General features: G+C 33.5%; 1 protein-coding gene across 1 annotated transcript in view; it reads left to right on the top strand.

The window, feature by feature from the left end:
- The window catches only part of Cdc50 (cell cycle control protein 50A), a 65,267-nt gene that overhangs the window by 26,035 nt on the left and 19,134 nt on the right, over window positions 1-20,098 (top strand). The window contains exon 4 of the mRNA XM_035359345.2: window positions 17,541-17,733. Coding sequence (XP_035215236.1) covers window positions 17,541-17,733 — 193 coding nt within the window. The remainder of the gene's footprint in view (window positions 1-17,540; window positions 17,734-20,098) is intronic.

The raw sequence follows: 20,098 nt of genomic DNA, 5'->3' as shown, positions 1-20,098 counted from the left end.
TTCAATTATCTTTGGTATGTGAGGCATATTGAAGAATAATTAAAAAAAAATATTTATAAAATTTATTATAAAGAATTAGGTTGAGCTATATAGTTATTTTTGATTTATTTCTTAATGAAATTTGAATAAAAATAAGAATGCAGTTAAATTTTCACAAATTAAGATAATTAACTAGCAATTAAGATTTATTGTTTAATGACCTAAAAATGAAATAATAATAATTGCTTCTAATATTTTATTGTTTTATTGATATACTATAATAAACATTAATTTATATTTAGATTTCATTAAGTATTCTGAGCCATCGTATTATAATAAGTTTTGTAATCCACATTTAAACTGCAGTGGAATTTTAAAAAGGGAAATAAAAAGTAATAAAAAATGTATCTGAAATTAAGTTGCAGTTGGAATAATAAAAACAAAAATAAGTTTATGAAAGCTGTAGAAAAAATAGAAAAACTTTTATTTACTTAAAGGCACTTATGTATTAGCACAAGCATCAAGTCAGCGAATTTCATGTGCCAAACACTGGCAACCATGAGAGTATAAAAATTCACCAGTTTTAGCAAGCAATGTCACTATATTTGTATGTGTTTCTTTTGTTGTGTTTCAAGGGCTTTTACAAAAAATTTGTGATATTTTTTGTCTTGAACTTAGTTTTAAAATGTGCACTTGTGAGATTTTGCATTTAATGGAAAAAATTGTAAAGAAGTTTCTGTAGGGCTCAATAATTTGCAGTAAAAATCACTTATGGAAATAATATTTAAATCTTCTTCAAAAATGATCACCACAAAATTTCCATCAGAGCAGAAACAAAAACTTAACCTGTAAGTAGCTTAATTTATTTATTTTTAGGAATATGTGTATAGTATATTTTAGAAATTTTAGTATATATTAGAAATATGTGTAATAATATGCAAGGGTATATTTTTAAAGTCATGATTTTATTTCTTCTGTAAATGATTCTATTTCTTCAAACTACCACAAGGTGTTTGTACTAATAGGTAGTACATACTTAAATAGGTAATAAAATAAATATAATAAATTGCCTAATTCTGAATCTTCTTCAGATGTTATCATTTTGACACATTCTGATTATCTGCAGTGTCACAGAAAGTCTCCAACTCACTGTGACTGTAAATTGGCAGAAAATATTTGTTCGACTAGTTTTGCTGCTCAGAGGTACCGTATTATTCATAAACAATAATAAAAATGAATATTCTGTAAGAAACAAAAAATTTGTTGAGAAAAATGTGTGATCTATACATATATACAACATGAAAGTGGAGTATCCGGATCTCACCTCAACCTCTGCATTGAGGTGAGAGGTAATTTTTGCTAACTCTGCATTGAGGCCATAGGCCAAAAAGCTAACTAATTATCCAGCAAAAGCTAAAGAATAACAACAGAATTTAGAGAAAATTTAGAATCCTAGTGATAAATTTTGAAGTCCTCTGACTATAGGATGTGTTGGCCTCACTAACATATTTATTAAAATTAAATACAAGTTTTACATTAATCAGATCTATAATACAGTAAGATATTAATTAAAGACTACAATCAAAAATGAGATAACATTATCAAGTAAAAGTTTAATGGTATAAAGCAATAATATATATTTTCCAAGGTTACATATTTTAACGCTTTTAATCTCACCAGAAATATGATACATCATGCACAAACATTTTATACCTATAAGTATTATGATGAAAAATAAATTGTATTTTCATTGACATACAGAAATTTCCTGAGTTTTGATAGTTGAGATTGACCTTTCTAATACAACAAGTTTACAAAATAAGTAGAAGTTCAAACTTTGTGGAAATAGTTCTCTGCATTTTCTGTCTCCAAGCTGGGGCAGTCTATTATCATATGAAGCGCATCTGCAGAATCTAATCTGCAAGAACATCGACATTGTGATTCTTTTATCTTACATCTGTTGAAGTAATAGGGAAAGGCTCCGTGATTTGATAGGATCTGATTGATAAAGAAGTCGTTGAAGTGTCTTCTTTCTGATACTTTAGGAAGAATCTTAAAAGTAGATCTGCCTGTATCTTTGTCTTGCCATCAACGTTGCTACAAAACGAGAGCTTTCTCTTTGGCTTTAATAGGGATTTTGCAGTTAATGTGATTAGAAGATAAAATTCCATTCTTTGCAAGTTTATCCGCTTTCTTGTTACCACGGTAACCACAGTGACCACGTATCCAATGTAATTTTGCTTTGGTAATAAATAGGAGCTTTTAAACTTCTATAATTTCTGGATTTAATATATCAAATTTTGGCAAAGATTTTAGTACTGCTTGATTGTCCGTGTAGATCTGTGCTCTTTTCTTATGTGTTCTTAACCATAATAAAGCTGACTTCAACGCTTGTGTTTCCGCTTGATAAACGGAACAATTTTTGTCTAGTTTATAAGATTTCTCTTCTTGCAAGATGCCATTCCAATAGACACAGGATCCAGCTCCTGTACCTTCATCATTTTTTGACCCATCTGTAAATAATTCAAGATCTTTATTAAGAGGGAGATGGTCGTCCCATTCATAAGTCTTTATTCTCGCTGGGTGAGTACGCTGGGTAGTTACCATTTACTCAGCTGATAGTCAAGATTTTTTTAGGAAAGTTAATATCTTCAAAGGAGAAGTCTGACCATCCTCTTTTGTTCTTTGAATGGCACTTTCCTGGTCTAATTTAATGTCCAGTGGGATTAGACCTGCCAAAATTTGCGGTGCCGATATTGGGACTGTCTTATAGCTTTTAGTCATTGCTAGTAAGGCCACCCTTTGAATAGTATTAGCCTTATTTCACATTTTTACTGTAGGCGGATACCACCAAGTTGCACATGCATAAACTGCTGTTCTTTCGATTGCTCGTTTATATAATTCTTTGATCACAGCTTTGGACAGACCAGGTAATTTCATAAGGCTATTAATAATTTTACATACCTTTGATATAATCCAGATGGGGAAGCCATGTTAGGCACTCATCTATTATGACTCCAAGATATTTTATTTGCTTTTGACATTTGATGGTAATGCCATCCAATTTTATTGTTGGGGCAGAGTATGCAGAGCCTCTTTTTTTGGTTGTAATAAACATTGAGCTAGATTTTTCTGGTGAGAAGCTGAGCTTGCTTATGATTGCCCATTCTGAGAGTTTATAATGTGCTCTATTTTGGATTTGCTGATGAGTAGAGCCTGTGACTATGATCAAAACATCATCAGCGTAGGCTTGAACTTGAACTCCTTCTCCATAATCGATTCTCAATGCTGTGCTCATCACGACATTCCAAAAGAGGAGTCCAGAGTTTGAACCCTGAACACATCCCTTTTCCTGGGCATGATAGAATTGTTCATTATTGATTTCGTAGACAATTTGACGGTTGTCCAACATAGATTCGATAACTTTATAAATATTAATTGGACATTGAAGAAATCGTAATTCATTCAGCAGGAAAGGCCACCAGATATTGTTAAATGCACTTTTAATATCCAAGGAGATGATATTTGTATAACAGTTATTCTGTCTATTAGCTTCGACTGTATTTATAATATCTCTAATTGCATCTGGTGGAACAAACCCCCGCTATAAATCCATATTGTTTTTGTCTTAGTTTGCCGTTTGAATATAGGTAATAATTTAGCCTGTTTGTACCAGTTTATCATAAACTTAACACCATGTATTTAACAGACAGATTGGTCTATAGGCTTCTGGAAGTTCAGCGTTTTTTCATTCTTTTGAGAAAAGAACAAGCTTTGTAATTTTCCAACATTCAGGAAATATTCCTCATCTTAAGAGCTCATTAAAGAGTTCAGTATGCAGATTTGGATTTGCATAAAATGTTTCTAAGATTATTTCTTTTGGAAGATTATCCAATCCTGGAGCTTTTCCCGAGTTTAATGATTTAATTGTATATTCTACTTCCTGTCTAGTGAATGGGAAGTCTTGTTTTGCTCCGTAGCGACTTTGGAATTGGTTTCTGATTGAAACATGCTCATGAGAGTCATTGATTCTGTTATCTTTCGAGAAATGATATTTCTAGGAGAAGTTTTATCGTTTCTTCAATGGATTGAGTTTTAGATTTATCCTGTTTTTGTAACGCTTTAATTTGTACAGGTAAAGTGATATTACCTCGTGCAAAGTCATAATGAATGCCAAAAGGCAATTTTGGATCAATATTTTTGAGGTGAATCTTCCAAGAATTTCTTTTAGTTCTTAGTAATTCCCTTTTGTATTTTGCTAAGTCCTTTTTATAGATTTGTTTATAAGTAGCCCATAACTCTTCATCTTGAGTGCATCTTTGGTATCTCTTTCTTTCTGCTAAAATTCTTTTCCGCATTATGAACCTTTATGCTGGGTATTTAAAACTTTACCCTTAGCTTTAATTGCGTTTTCGCAAATTTCTTGTATCTTTCGAGTTCATTTAGATTAACCGTATCTTTGATATATTGCTATTTATGCTTGAGAAATAATTTCCAAGATTTTCTTTCAGAGATAACCAGTCTATTTTTTCCAATTTATATTTTCTTTGTGGAGATGAATCAATGAAGAAATCATAAGAAATTTCAAAATAGCCATAGAAATGATCGCTTAATGATAAATCATCTAATTTAGACGATTTATCATTAAGCGATCATTTCTATGGCTATTTTGAAATTTCTTACGATTTGATTGAAATGATCACTTCCAATTTTTAATCATATTACCAGGGGAAAATGGGTGACAAGCTGTGATATCAATCCAGCTTTTCCCTCTAGAGCAGTTATAAGTAGGGGGACCAAATGGGTCATTTTCAACAATGAATTGTGGAGAAGTTAGAAATTCTTGTACCGTTCTTCATCTGGGGTCTTCAGATGGAGAGCCCCATAATTCACTCTTAGCATTTAGGTCTTCCAATATAATATTATCCTGTTGATCAGAAAGGTTCTTCTCTACCAAGTCTAATAAAGAGATCAAGTCTGTAAGATCGGTTACTGGTTGACTATAAAGAACAGAAGTGATCTTTGTTCAATTTTTAAATTTATAACGTTCAAAGTTGGGGTAGTAACTGTGTTCAGTACCATTAATTGAGGATTCATGACCACAGTGGGCCATCTTAGGAAGTCCCTCAGGAGAGTATATAACTTGTACTAACAGGTTTGTATTGGAAAACCCACTGGTTTATCATTAATGCAGTATGGTTCTTGTACAAAAACCAAGTCGTATTCGAAGATATGAGTTTTCAATTGTGCTCTTGTGACATGAGATCTTGCAAGATTAATTTGTAATGCTCTTATATAATTACAGGAATTCGAGTTAGCCATAATTGATGCTTTTTGCGTTCTTCTATCTCTAAAATACGACATGGACAGTTTTTATCAAAACTGGAGTGCCCTTCGTCAAGTTCCTGCTAGTTATTTGCATTTCTTTCTGCACAATTTAAACACTTGAGAGTTGAGCTATCACAATCATTATGTGAGTGACCGATTTCACCACAATGGCCACAAGCTTCTTCCGTCTGGCATTGCTTCGAGATGTGCTGAAACTGACAACATTTAAAGCACTGTGTTGGTCTTAGATATTCTTTCAAATTGAATCTTTCCCAAGTAACACAAACTTTTTTAACTTTACATAGGTGCTTGAATACTTCTGGGGTGGTCTCACACACCCAGTGATTTATATTCATTTGCTTAATCGTAAATTTCGCCAGTAGTCCATCACCATCAAGTCCATCATTTTGAGCTATTAACGCTTCCGAGAGTTCATCTTTAGTGATATCCTTTGGGATATCATAGATTATGATTTTCGGAGAGTATTTTAATGGTCTTACTATTAAGAGTTCCTCCTTTAAGTCTGGAACGGAACTTATTTCTTTTTCTAATATTTCAAAGTCATTTTTAAAATTTTTTTCAATTAAAAGTCCTCCTTTTCAGACTTATTTTACTCTTTTAACTCCAATAGGGAGTTTCGAAGGATCGATGGATTTAATAACTTTCTTCTTTATTGAATCAGATTTATCCCCTTCTTTTGTTAGATAAAGGATTGTAACAAACTTTTCTCTGGCTTTTTTCTCATTTTGGATCAGTCTCTAGTAGGACGTTTTAACATGTCCGCATACGAGTCCTTCTCTTTATTTGTTAAGGCCTGAATTGGACCTTCTAAGTGAGCCATCTCAACACATTGAAGTAAACTGAACATCAGTTGAAACTGATGTCTGATAACTGCGGCCACATTTCTATTGAGTCTACTGGCCTTACTTTTAAGAATCGTTTCAAGGTTAGCTACATCAGCCTGACCTTCCTTAAGAATGTCTTTTGAGTCCATAGTTATAGATTGATCAGAAAATTATATACAAATATACAACCACTAGGGTGACAACTGACTTGGTACCCTGGGGTTCTCACCAAGTCACCAAAGTAGTAGGCTCTTAAAGCTCAGGGTTTCGACCCTCTTTTGTGAGGGAGCCCCCCAACCACATCAAGGTACCCGAGCTCCTGGGAAAGCGCAAGAAACTATAATCAAAATAGAACTAAATTCAAAATCGTAAAAATCACGATTTTAGTCGCATATCATTCACATAAAAATCGCATTTTCAATCGCTTTCCCCCGGGGGGTCTATACATATATACAGCTCGTGAATGCTCTTCAGTGAAATGGAGGTTAAACTTAAAGCACGTAAACCCATGTGTACTCAAACACATATATAATATGTCCATGTGAAATTTAATAATTATCATGTGTAATACTTAAAAATAACCTGAAACATGGCAGTTCTATAGACTTTTGAAACCAGGGCTGAGGATATTCAAGAAATACCATTACTTTTAACATTATCTTTTTCAGAGATTAAATTTTCATCTTTGTTATTGCAATAGCATACATACATTATCTTATTACTACTGAACATTGTCATTATGTTATTAATAATGCAACATTTAAGAAACAATTTTAAGAGGATCTTTCCAGAGCAGGAGATCAGAAATTATAGTACTTTAAAATATTTGCTTCAAATTTAAACCTTATTCTAAATTTGGGTCTTAAAAATTTGAATAAGAAATGTGGTTTAAATTCAAAATAATGTGGTATATATATTTTTAATTTGTGCTGTAATGGATTATCATCTTTTCTTATTTTGTTAATTGATTTTTTAGATTAAAAAACTAATAGGTATAATAAATAATAAATATGCATAATTATGTAACTTTCAAGAATTTGTAAGCTAAAATGTTTGGTACTTTCTGATTAACCCACACCCTTACCAAAAAGTCATAGACTCGTTGAGGAACTTTAAAAAGCATCTGTGAACTGGTTGGCGGCTGTGGATTGAAACATATTGGTATCTTTTCATATGTTTCAGAGATGCATCCCTGTTTTGTTTATATTCTTCTTTTTCTATAGAAAACACAAACATTTCTCAGAGGTAATTACACGAATCAATAGTTGTGTTTGGGAATAATCCCACTTCTTTTTTCACATTCTTTCTGACATATATTCCTTTGTTCAACCAAACAAAAAGTTGTTTTAAATGAGATTTGTCTGTTTTCAAATCAGCTCCTAACCTAAATTGTAACATTTTGTTTGCTATTCCTCACAATGTATTTCCATGAAATTTGATCATTTAAGATGTACATCTTCATAGAATGTGAATTTTTACATTTTCTGTTGTTGGACTAAGCACTGTACATCTGAAAATGTGTTTCCTTTTTGATCACCCAGGAAACTCTGCTATTCCATTAGGATTTTTGAGTAAACAAAATCTGAACCCCTAATCCGCCTACTCGCACGTAGTAGAGCTAATCACCCACTACTGTGATATCATCAACATGTTCTATTGACAGAGAATAACAGCTCTGCTATTAGAAGCAGCTAAATCAAGAATATTTGATTTCTTCTATTTGTATCCTCGTTTATTTTGCTTATTTTAAAAGAAAGCAAAGACTTGATAGTCACACTAGGTATGATCAAGAGATTTGTAGGATACTCTAGAATTTCTCACGGAAAAAAAGCACGAGGTACAGATATGGATACAGATTATGAAGTTGCTTATGTGCATCCAGGAGGTGTCTTAACAAGCTAGAAAAGAAAATTAAGCCACTGAGGGCACATGTCTTTGGTGAGCTAGCATGTGAAACTCCAAGAATGGTCAAGAAAATGATATAAAAGTGGGGAAACCATTGTCTCGTGTATTGAATGTTAGCCTATCTAATAAAGAGTGACAAGCGATAAAAGTCATGCCGTGCAAGGAAAAGTAAATATTGGCAGGTTATGAAGTTATAAATGTCTGCAGTATTACGAAGTTCTGATTTCTAAGCATGTGAGTAGCAAATGTCTGATCAAATTATCTTCTGAAATGATTTGGTAGCAGCATCACAGCTAAGTCTAGTTTTGAAGAAAAGCTTATCTAGTAATGTGGTCCACTATAGGGTTGGTTTCCAAGTCATGGGTCAGTTTGTTTCTAATCAGATAATGAGCATTTAAATCTTTCTCAGAATCTTATTCTGTACTACTTGAAGATTGTGGAAGTCTTAAGATTGACACTCGGGTTGCTGATGCATAGCATAGAATTGACCTCATTATGCGTAGGTATATCTCCCTCTTTTTCTTGAAATACAGTCCACAGTAATATCTAAGGTATACAGAAAGTTGATAGGCTTTTCCTATGACATGCTTAATTGACAAGTCTATGTGACCCTTTGGTTAATGATAATAATATTATTTATATGGTTCACAATTTTCCCAAATAAGTAAAGGTTGTTCAATGCTATGTTCGGAATCTTGCACCTTTTTACCAATAGGAGCTTAGACTTTGAGCCATTTATACTAATTCTGCATTTTCTGCACCAATCTTCAATATCAACAAAATTCTGGAATTTGAAAAAGCACAAGGTTCACAAATTCCTCCTTTTTATAAGCTAGTAGTACCATTAAGACATTGATGCTGGCCTGACCCACCAGTGGGTCATACTTGTCTGTTCCGTGGGACGGCATGATCCACCGGTGGGTCACGCTGGTATATAAAAAAATACATAGTACAAAATTTTATTTTATTTTAATTCTTCAACAGTATACAGTAACATTTCAAAATTATAATGAAACATTCGATACAAAACAAATAACCTAAAATGTGACTTTAAAATTAAATATAATTATTAACTTTTTCTATGCAATTTTTTAAAGCAGGCTAAACAAAGTGCCGGCTTACCCTTACAATTATCACAATATGTTGTGACTTTCTTTGCTCTATTTGTGGCTTACTGAGTACCTCTTCGACTTGCTGAGCGTTTATAGCATTGTTTGCATTGCTTTCTCGTCATCTTCGCAGATCCTTCCTATGAATTTAAAAAATACACTAGTGAAATAAATTAAGAAAATTTTCATATTTGATCTACAATCTCCAGAACTATTCACAGATTTTAATAAAATTTGGTGTGAACATAGGTTGATATAATACAAACAAAATAAACATTCAACAGTTATAATAGACACACATGTCCATGTGTAACACTCATGGGAGTCTGAAGGTCTGAAACAGCGGTTGAAGAAGACAAAGACGAAATGGGTTAATAGAAGGTATATTCCCCTCTTATAGCCATATGGGCCTCGCTGTCATACTGGAAATAAGGCAGTTTATCATTACCTGCAGCAACTAGTCCCACTCATTCAGCAATGCTGTTTACAGTTCCTGGATGGTTCTCGGAGGTGGGTTGCGAGTTTCAATTTATCACCCCCAGAGCATCCCAGATATGCTCTATATGGTTGAGGTTTGGAGACCTGGCTGGCCAATCCATCCGGCGAATATCCTCACTCTCGAGAAATTTGTCGACCAGAATAGCTCTATGTGGCCTTGAGTTATCGTCCTTAAGAATAACTCGGGGCCCACTGCACCCTGGAAAAGACGAACATAGGGCTCCAAGACCTCATCCCTGTACCTCACACCAGTCAAATAGCCTCTGTCAAAGACGTGGAGAGGTGTGCGGCCATCCAACATGATGTGTGCCCAGACCATTACACTGCCACCACCATAATTGTTGATTTCGTGGACATTGGAGGGTAGGTAGCGGGCTCCTGTCTCTCTCTCTCTCTATGAAAATACGCAGAGAATCGGTGTTTAGACTAAAATGGAACTCAGTGAACAGAACGATCACCCATTGTTCCGTATTCCAGTCACTATGCTGCCTGCACCATGCTAATCGGACTCTCCAGTCCGTAGACATGAGCGGGACACAAACAGCCGATCTTCTGGCAAACACTCTCTCATTCAGTCTTTTGAAAACAGTCACTCTTGTTACACAGGTTCCTGTGGCTGCATACACATCCTGAGAGAGCTGAGAAGCTGCAACCCCTCTGTTACGCCTCACTAAAGTGGACATATAGCGATCTTCTCTGGCTGTCGTGGCTCTTGGACAACCTTGCCTAGGCTTTCTCTCGATGGATCCAGTATCCTGGAACTGTTTCCATACAATATACCCAACGCTGGGCATTAAATTAAACTCTCTGCATATCTAGACTTGCGATTGGCATGCCTGTAGCTTCCCCACAATTTTCCACCTCATTCCATCATCTAAACATTGGGGGTTACTCATTTTTACTGTTCCGACGGGAATTTAATCGATTGCTGCAAGATCACCAAAAAATTTGCCGAGGTGTGCTAGCGAACGCAATTCATCTTACTCTCCACGCACTTATTAAGCCTGTTTTTCTGCTAGCTCCGCCTACACACACATGTACACTTACGTATTTGCCATACAATATTTGCATTTTTATCTAGAAGCAGTGGTTTTTCCTTCAGTTCAGTTTTTTTCGCACAATTCAATAAAATACACAAATTTTCTTAATTTATTTCACCAGTGTATTTTTTCCTTTTTGTTATTTCTACTTCACTAGGGGGATTCACAACATCCATCAACAAATAATCAATAATTTTTTCTGTAAATTTTAAAATTTTGATATCCTTAGTTCCCCATTTTTTATGAGCATACCATGCATTCACGTGAGAAGTTTCGCATATCCAGCAGTATAGCAATTTTCCTGTACCACTTCATTGTTCTCCATAAAGAATTACAATATGAAGTTATTGGTCAGCTAGATCAATTTGCCCTACGAAACGAGCCGCTAATTCAAGCGCCGTCACATGAAAAGAACAATGAATATCCATGCTGCCATCAACGTGTTAAACCAACTGTTAAGGCTTCTCAACCAATGAGAAAAAGTGAAAAGAACAGCAAATCATATAATTTCTCTTGGTTATTAGATCTACTGAATTGAAAAGTGTTCTTGTCTGATGAAACCACTTTCTAATGTTACAACAAGCACATTTGCAAATAACTTTGCCAGTAGAAATTGCTGAAGTTTCTTAGCTGATTTCATAAAGTTGAAACAATTCAAAAACTTCAATGTAATGCGACCTCATCACATGCACACATCATATGCAAAAAAAAAAAAAAAAAAGTTGTCTATAGAAAAACCAAGAGGCATAGTGATGCATTTTATAGAAAAGAGAAGAAGGAAGCTGAAAAAAGAAACCTCAAGGGTCTCTTGAACAATTTATTAAAAAAAGAAGAATGTTCTATTCTGTTTGATTGTTTTAGTACAGAGTGTCCTACAAAAAAAACCCATTTTTAAAATTAAATAACTTGGAAACAAAGATTGATAGAAGAATGAAACAAAAGATATGTTTAATGTTACAGCTGTGGAAATCTGATAGAGAAGTTTCACATTTAGTTACAAAAGTTTCCAACAGGTGGAACTGTATACTGTATTAACCAAGAAGGAGTCACTATAGTAATCTGAAGTCCAGAGCACAGTTCCACTGTTAAAACGTGAAAGGACATTAGGGTATCGAAGGACGTGCGTGAAATCATGTATTCCATGGAGCAACATGTTTTACTGGTACTGGAATTTCACAGGTTAAATTACAGTCTTACGGCAACGAGCCACAGTTTCCAATCCTGATTTAACATTGTAAAAGGTCTTGATTCAAAAAGAATTCATGTGCATTTCAATAAATTTCAACGAACAGGAAGCGTGGCTAATGAGTTAGCGGGGAATGTTGGTCCCAGGCATTCTGTAGTTACTCTTCAAATTGTTGCGACAGTTTCTACACTTATTAGCAAATTCCGAAAAACCCTATCTGAAGACTTGCAGCAGAATCCACCTTAACGTGATCTAGCATGCACAGAATACTGAGAAACAGGTTACACATATTTCCGTTCAAAATAAAATGTCACCAGATCATTACCGTTCAAGCTGTGCAACAGAGAGACTTTGTGAACAAAATGATCACAATGATTGATGATGACGAATTCGATGTTAGCTGCATATGGTTCACAGATGAAGCACATTTTCACCTGAGTGGTGTCATGAACAAACAGAATTGGAGATTTTGGTGTACTGAAAACCCCTATTTGGGTGAAGCAAAACCACTACCTTCTCCAAAAGTTACTGTTTGGGCTTCAGTATCCAGCAAAGGTATTATCGGCCCCTTCTTCTTGCAAGAAATAATCACTTCTGACCATTATATTGAAATGTCGGAAGAATTTGTCGCCACACTGTTAACGTTGAAAGATCGACCAGACACTTCGTGGTTCCTGTAAGATGGGGGCCCGACCACACCTCACCGAACAGGTGTTTCAATTCCTTGAGGAATTATTCTGGGATAGGGTTATTGCTTTGGGCTATTCCAAATTTACTGAAACAGGCATGGATTGGCCTCCATACTCACCCGATCTTACCCCTTGTGACTACTTTTTGTGGGACACATTGAAGGGCACTCTCTTCCAGAAGAAGCCTGCAACACTGGACGAGCTTGAAGAGTCGACCTATGAGGCATGCACATCCATTTCTGTTGACACACTACGGGAAGTGTGTGAAAATATCATTCTTCATTTGCACCACCTTTGTACTGCAAAAGACAGACATTTTGAAAAGACTGTGATGTAATTGCAATGACAGATTGCAAAGGATATGTTTGTTACATTTTTTTAGACTATGACTACAGTGTCATCTATTGGTAACTTTTATAACTAAATGTGAAACTTCTGTATCAGATTTTTACAGCTGTCCCAGTAAACATACCTTTTGTTTCATTCTTCTATCAATCTTTATTTTCGAGTTGTTCAATTTTAAAAACAGGTCCTTTGTGAGACACCCTGTATAAACTCTACTAATTTGACGGGATTCAAAGATGATCACCACAACAGCAGTGTAGAAATAGAAGCAACAGAAGAGTCAGAAGGTAGTTTGCATTCACCACCAGATAATGTAATTGTTTTATCATATGAAATTGTTGATTTTGAGAATATAGACATGGCAGAATTTGATCTTGTAGAGGTTCACCCTGGAACATCCAGAGAAAACAGTCATCAGTTTTAACGTCAGTGGTGCTTGTACTCGGTCTCCCAATTTCACTTCTAGAATTGTTCAACATTTAATTCAGACAGAGCTTGTGTCTGTAAGTGAAAAAATTTAAAATTTCCTATTAGTGAAACTGGTGGATGATTTAACTATTCGTATTTTGTACAAGGTATTGAAAAACGGTGAAAAAGCCAAATGAACTTGGCTTTTACATTCTGTTTCATTAAATTTCCTGTTTTATTAATTAATTTTATCATGTTTGATTAATTTCATTAAATTACATTGTTTTCATTCTGCTGTCTTTTGCTTTCCATGTAAATTATTCAGAGGGTCCAGAGAAAATTTTCAGCATATTATTCTTAGTTATAGAGACTGGCATCGTTGCTCTAACTATGTGTTTAGACATGAGGATAGTGAATAACACATTAGATAGAGAATAACAAAACTTCTTTTCATTGGAAAAGAAATTATGGAGAGCAGTTATCAGATGATGAGCAATTATCAACAATTGCTATTGGGCAATTTTTGATTAGCCAGAACTTAGTCTATACGAGAAAAAAAAAAATGTGGAAATATTTTAAAAGCATTGGAAATAATGGCCAAATTTGATCCTGTTTTATTTGAACACATGAATAAAATCCAAAAATCTAAGAAGAAAAATATCCATATGCCCTCATTATTTAGTTCAAAATTTTAAAAAGGAAATTATTGCACTTTTAGCTGATTCTACTATAATACAGATTTCCAAATTTATTATTATAACTAATTATATCAAATTGTCGTCAAAAGTAGCCAATCCTCCACTGTTAATATGTTAGTACCAAGCAATTTATGTAAATTTTATCCGTTCTTTTCTATTTATTGTTGTGTTGGATCAGAATTTCTTAAACTGTAGGTCACGGGACCTGCAGCACAGTATCGTCAAAATTTTTAGCAGTTTTGATATTTCTTTGACTTATTATAATAATTTTACAATTGCCAAATATTTTTAATCAGTGTAATTAGAAATAGATAAAGATAAGACTATACAGACAAAGAAAAAACGCAAAGTTTTGACGCATTCTTTTTATAATATAAAAGTTCATTTTACTTGCTTTGCACGTGACGCTGTCAATTTGTCAGTTACTTATTTAAAATTTTTACATTGCTGTATGTCTTAAAATTAGAAATTAAAATTAATGACCTAAAACTGCAGTAGTGTATTAAAGTGCAAGTGAAAAAATTGACGGTTTCACTCATGCATGTATTGGATTTGCGCAATGGTTATGGAGGTCCCCCAAAATTTTCATAAATATTATGGGGTCATGAAAAAAACTCGGTGATAAAAAGGGCTCGCGACTGAAAGCAGTTTAAGAAGACCTATATTAGATCACTGTTAATAATTTCTTATAGTCTGTCTCCTGTCTAAATTTACATTGTCTTACATGTAAAGTAGTCGCTGAAAGTATTGATGAAGCCACAGGTCGTGTTATCAGAAGTATTTATGTGACAACACAGAATGTCAGCAAAATGTATTTATGTGGCAACCCAGATATGTGTGTTTGAATACATGTTGATTTGCATATTTGAAGTTCAGCAGTCACTTTTCTGATTAGTATTTCTCTTTGCACTGAGTACATTTGTTTTTATCATAATGAATAACAACTGAAATGAAACTGCAGAGTTTGCTGGCTGATGAAAAAGAAGTGCTGCATTTCTTCAGAAATGTGGCATTTTTCCTAACTATAGAGAATGAAAAAAATTCATACTGTATGAAGCTGTACTTCTTAAACAACTGTATTTTATGGATATGCAGTGTGAAACATTTCAGGTAGAATGTTAGAATGTGAGTTGGAAACTAGTTTGAAAATAGCTGTATCTCATTTACAATAGCTGTTTGCTTTATTTATTGTAGGACAAAAGAATATATGTTGGTGAAATTCTAATACAACATCAAACACAACTATTGATGTAATTTTTTGTGTACGGTTAAGAAGTGTCCATGTCATCTACAGAAAAAAAAAAAAATAATAATAATAATGATGAAAATAGGTGGCGCTGAATGCATCATTGAAATAACATTTTGGTTCTTTTGCGTTTCGCCGGCACAAATCTTGCCAAGCAGACTTTATAGGCGACAGTATACACATAAAAAAAGTTAACAAATTGCTAGTTCTAACAATTTTTTATTTTGAAGGCATAAAAATTTTAATATCATGTAAAATTTTGTAAAAAGACAATAAATAAAGACAATAAATTTGTAGAAAGACAATAATTTAAGAATTTACTATGCTTTCATGGTACAACATTCTGATTCGCCTATTCATATCACGTGACCCCAAGTGATATCATCTCACGTGAACTACACTACAAAAATATAATTCTCCCGGTAATTATCTACATTAATTTCAACTTAAATCTTAATATGGAATACAAATTTAAATGCAAGAATTATTTCAATTCGTACGAACAGCTTACGCAGAAATTATGTAAAACTGCAGTGCTTTAATTCGCTAGTGCATTGTCACTGGAATGGATGAATTTAACCCTTGACTTTGCCTTTTCTGTATTTTCGCCTTCGGGTGAGCGGTGTGATTACATCCTAATTGAATTAATTACCGCGAATGGCTTAGGCATAATATTGAACTATCCGGTACAAATTCTATGTAATTGTATGCCAGTATTCAAAGAAACAATCAATCTGATAAGAAATGTCTGCGACTTGTTTTGAAAATGAGGCATAAAACGTTACCAACGAGGATATTCCGTTTGGCATCGGCAGTACCAGCTTTAACGACTTTATCGCCTGTGCCGGCAAAATGGAAAAGTACCAACATTTTTATGTAAAGTTTAATAATACTATAAGGAAATCAAAAATAGTAAATACAGTCAAAAGTCATTAATCCGGACTCGTTGGGACTTCGGAAATTGCTTCATTTTATGTGATAATACTTTCTCTTTAAGTCTATAAACAGACATAATTTCTTGTTCAATTACAAAGTTCCGCTGTTCAAGTCCCGTTAATTGCTGTGCCGAGAATACCGACTAACTTGTCAATCGAAATTTTTTCGTTTTCACTAACATCTCTGTCACATTCTTCATGTCTTTATCCATTTTTTGCAGCAATTCCACTTTTTGTTTGATGGACGTCAAAACATACTTTCGTTTTGTACGATCCTTTGGGAGCTCCAAAATCGGAAATTCTATTTGACATAATCGAAAGTTTACTTTTATAAAATTGTTCTTACAGTCTGCAAAAAATAATAAGCCGGATCCAATTCGAAGATTAAGGAACAACGCAATCATCAACATTAACTGAAATAGATAATTAGATAATTTTACCTTATACCGTCTGTTATACATAAAACACGCACGCGAAAACGTATTCTGCGCTTGCGCACAGGCATATGCACAGTCTTAAAAGCGCGCATGCGTAAACGCCTATGCGCATGTATCAACGCGGCGCATGCGCAGAAAGTTTTTAGCTTTGAGGTCCGGATTATTGGTGTCCGAATTAACGACTTTTGACTGTGTGTGCTCTTAAATTATATTTGTAGCATATCACCAAATGAGTGGAGAAGAAAATTTTTGTAATTAAAAAGATCTTTTCTTGCTAAAATTTGTAAAACATGTTGTCAGTGTTACTGCAATATTTTGTATCCACAAAAGTGTCCATTTGAAGATTTAAAGCAGAATTTATTAGAAAACAATGATATCTAGTCTCCTACAAAAAGTCATATGTATCAGAAAAAGAGGGGAGTAAGTACTAGCACACATAAATATTTCCCCATACAGCTGTATCCCCAATAAACCTATTGTCTTTTCTGCATCTCTTGAAAAGTTAACGATTTTGACTCATGATCTTTTGCAGTCAGAACAGCAGTATAGCATTTTGTCATTGACTTGATATTCTTTAAACTAATATGAACTTTTATGATTCTCATGCCATATTTATTTGCATTTGTTTGTTGTTGCCATGGGCCATACTTCATAGTTACTAATAAGCTATGAATTAACACTTTTGACTCATTCCATTGACTAACATGTCAACTGAATCCAGCCTGCTTTAATATTTTTGTCAACATGGTGGAATTTGATAAATATCTGTTGATTGTAAGAGATTTCATAGTAGCATTATTTATATATGACTGGCAAATGTGATAAAGCAGTCTTAATTTCTTTTCTAAAGTGATTTTTTTTAACTGTAAAACTATATGATTTATTTTTTCAGAGAGATGTGTACATGTACTATGGCCTTACAAATTATTATCAAAATCACCGTCGTTATGTAAAGTCTAGGGATGATGCACAACTACTTGGAGATATTACAAAACAACCATCTACTGATTGTGTCCCATATGATGTTACAGAAGATGACACACCCATTGCACCTTGTGGTGCAATTGCTAATAGCTTGTTTAATGGTATGTTTATTTCTAATCCAAAATTTTAACTATTTTTTAATATTAAATAAACTAGAGCTTGAGTCCAGTGATACTTCATCACATTAAACATTCGTCACTTTTAATGGGTCACCTTAAATACCCACACAATTTTGCACACTGTATTGATTAAGTAAATACTTATTTTTTTTAAAAAAATTAAACAGAAATTCAACTTTAAAGCTTACCTTAACTATTCTGTTAAGTATAGAATAAAATAACTATTTGTGATAAAAAGTTTGTTTCATGCATTATTGTTATGTTTTGTGGCTATTAATTCCACTCTTACTTTTTCTTCTGCCAGATTGAGGGTTTTTTTTTTTTTTTTTTTTTTTTTTGAATATGAAATAGAAAACAGCTGTCAAATTAAAAATATTCTGTGTGTATGAGCTTTGAAGCAGTTAAAGGATAGATATTTGCAAATGTGCGTTACTTCTACAGCTATCAAGATAAAAAGAAATTTTTATTTTAGGGAACATAGGTTCATATGGAGGGGGGGGGGGAATTTAGAAGAATGTTTTTTCAGTTGCAGAGTTGCCAACTCTTCCAATTTAGGCGGGAGACTTCTGATTCCTGACCATAATCCTGCCAGCCTGATTTGCAACATATTTCGCTTGACTTTCTCTTATTCTCAAAATTTCTCACAATTTTTATGTAGCTTGGCTTAATATTTCATTATTTGCCCCCCCCCCCGAAAAAAAAATTATTTTTGGTGTCTAATAGCACGTGTTTTCTCTCTAGATACATATAAAAGAAAACTGAAGTTTTTTCATCTGTAAGATATGTGTTTTTGCTTTGTGTATGACAGTCTAAAACACATGTTCGAAAATGTCATGTTTCAGTTTTCCAATGAGAATCAAGCGCTACTGTGGTTCATCTGACATATGTTAGCCAATGTGCAAAAAGCAAGATCAAGGTTGTTATGTCCTTCATCTCGCCAATGAGCAGCATTCCCCAATAGTTTCACGTGCTTGCCAGAAACAGTTTAAGAAACTGTGATCTTTTATCGTAGTTATGTCTGCGAAAAATGTAAAATACTCATGTACTTTTCAAAAATCATACACGGAGGACTTATTTCATCAAGGAAATGTAATATTGCAATGTGTACCATTTGTCATTGTGATTTTTCAATTTCTCATGGTGGAAGGGCTGATGTTCTCAAACATGTGCATATACAAGTATAATGTGAATTGTGTTGGAAAAAAAAAAAAAAAAAAAAAAAATTTTCTGGGAAACAAAGTACTAAAAAGTTATTAATGCAGAATGCCTGTTCTCTGCCTTTTTACTAGAGCACAACCTGCCACTGAATGCATCAGAAACATGCTGCAACTTTATTTAGAAAAATGTTTCCTAGCAGTGAAGTCACTAAGAAATTCTGAACTGCAAGAACCAAAAATGCTGCAATTGCTAAAGAAATGGGTACAAAAGGCAAATCTTCAGTTATTGATTGCATTAAAATAGTTCTATTCTATTCTGCCTCTCTATAGATGGAAGCAATAGTATTTATTGATGCAAAACTATATCCAGTTGTTCCTTTTTTTTAAAAAATGCCTTAAGTAAATGGAGATGTAGTTATTACTTTGCTATTAAAATTAGATATGCGAAAATTAAGTAATTTCTGCATCTGTGAGCAATTTAATTGGCAGTTCTCAAAATAATAGCATAAAATATAAGTGTAAAGCTCTCCCAAAATTAAAAAAAAAAAAAAAAAAATCACTTGACAAGGGACACATTTTTCGATTATTGCAAGTTTATCTTATGAAGAACGAATACTTATCTTTTTGTCTTCAGACCTTAACTAAGCTTTCTGCTTTTTTTATGATGCATTTTGCCATATTCATTCCATGTTCACAATTCTATAATGCAGATTCCATTAAGTCATGTTTTGAAATCAGTGATTAATGATGTGGTTAAAGTTAATGATTAGGGAAACTGATTAGAGTAATTTGCTGCTGTTAGAAGGTACAAGTAATAAAACTATTCTTTTTACATGTAAGTATTTTTGCATTACTTTCATTTAAGAAATGGTAACTGAACTTTCAAATATTAATTAGTTACTGTTTAAAGTTAATTCATTATTAAAAAATATTTTTTCTTTCTATATATTTTTATTACTTAGAAAATATTTTTGTCATTGAAGAAATTCTCTTCATTTCTTGAAAAATTCTTCTGATCTTTTAGGGTCATAGGTTGGCAAGTATTCAACTGAAAATCTCCTTTAAAATGTGAACTTACATCTAAGATCTGGGTGGGGATATATGCAATTAAAATCTTCCTTAAAATGTAAACTTACATGTAATATCTGTGTGGGGGGGATATATAGACAGAATAAAAGTGTGTAGTAAAA

Source organism: Stegodyphus dumicola, chromosome 4 (assembly GCF_044657685.1).
Source record: "Stegodyphus dumicola isolate Sdum_Otavi_A_Nest chromosome 4, ASM4465768v1".
NCBI classification, from domain to species: domain Eukaryota; kingdom Metazoa; phylum Arthropoda; class Arachnida; order Araneae; family Eresidae; genus Stegodyphus; species Stegodyphus dumicola.
This window is presented reverse-complemented; position numbering and strand designations above follow the sequence as displayed.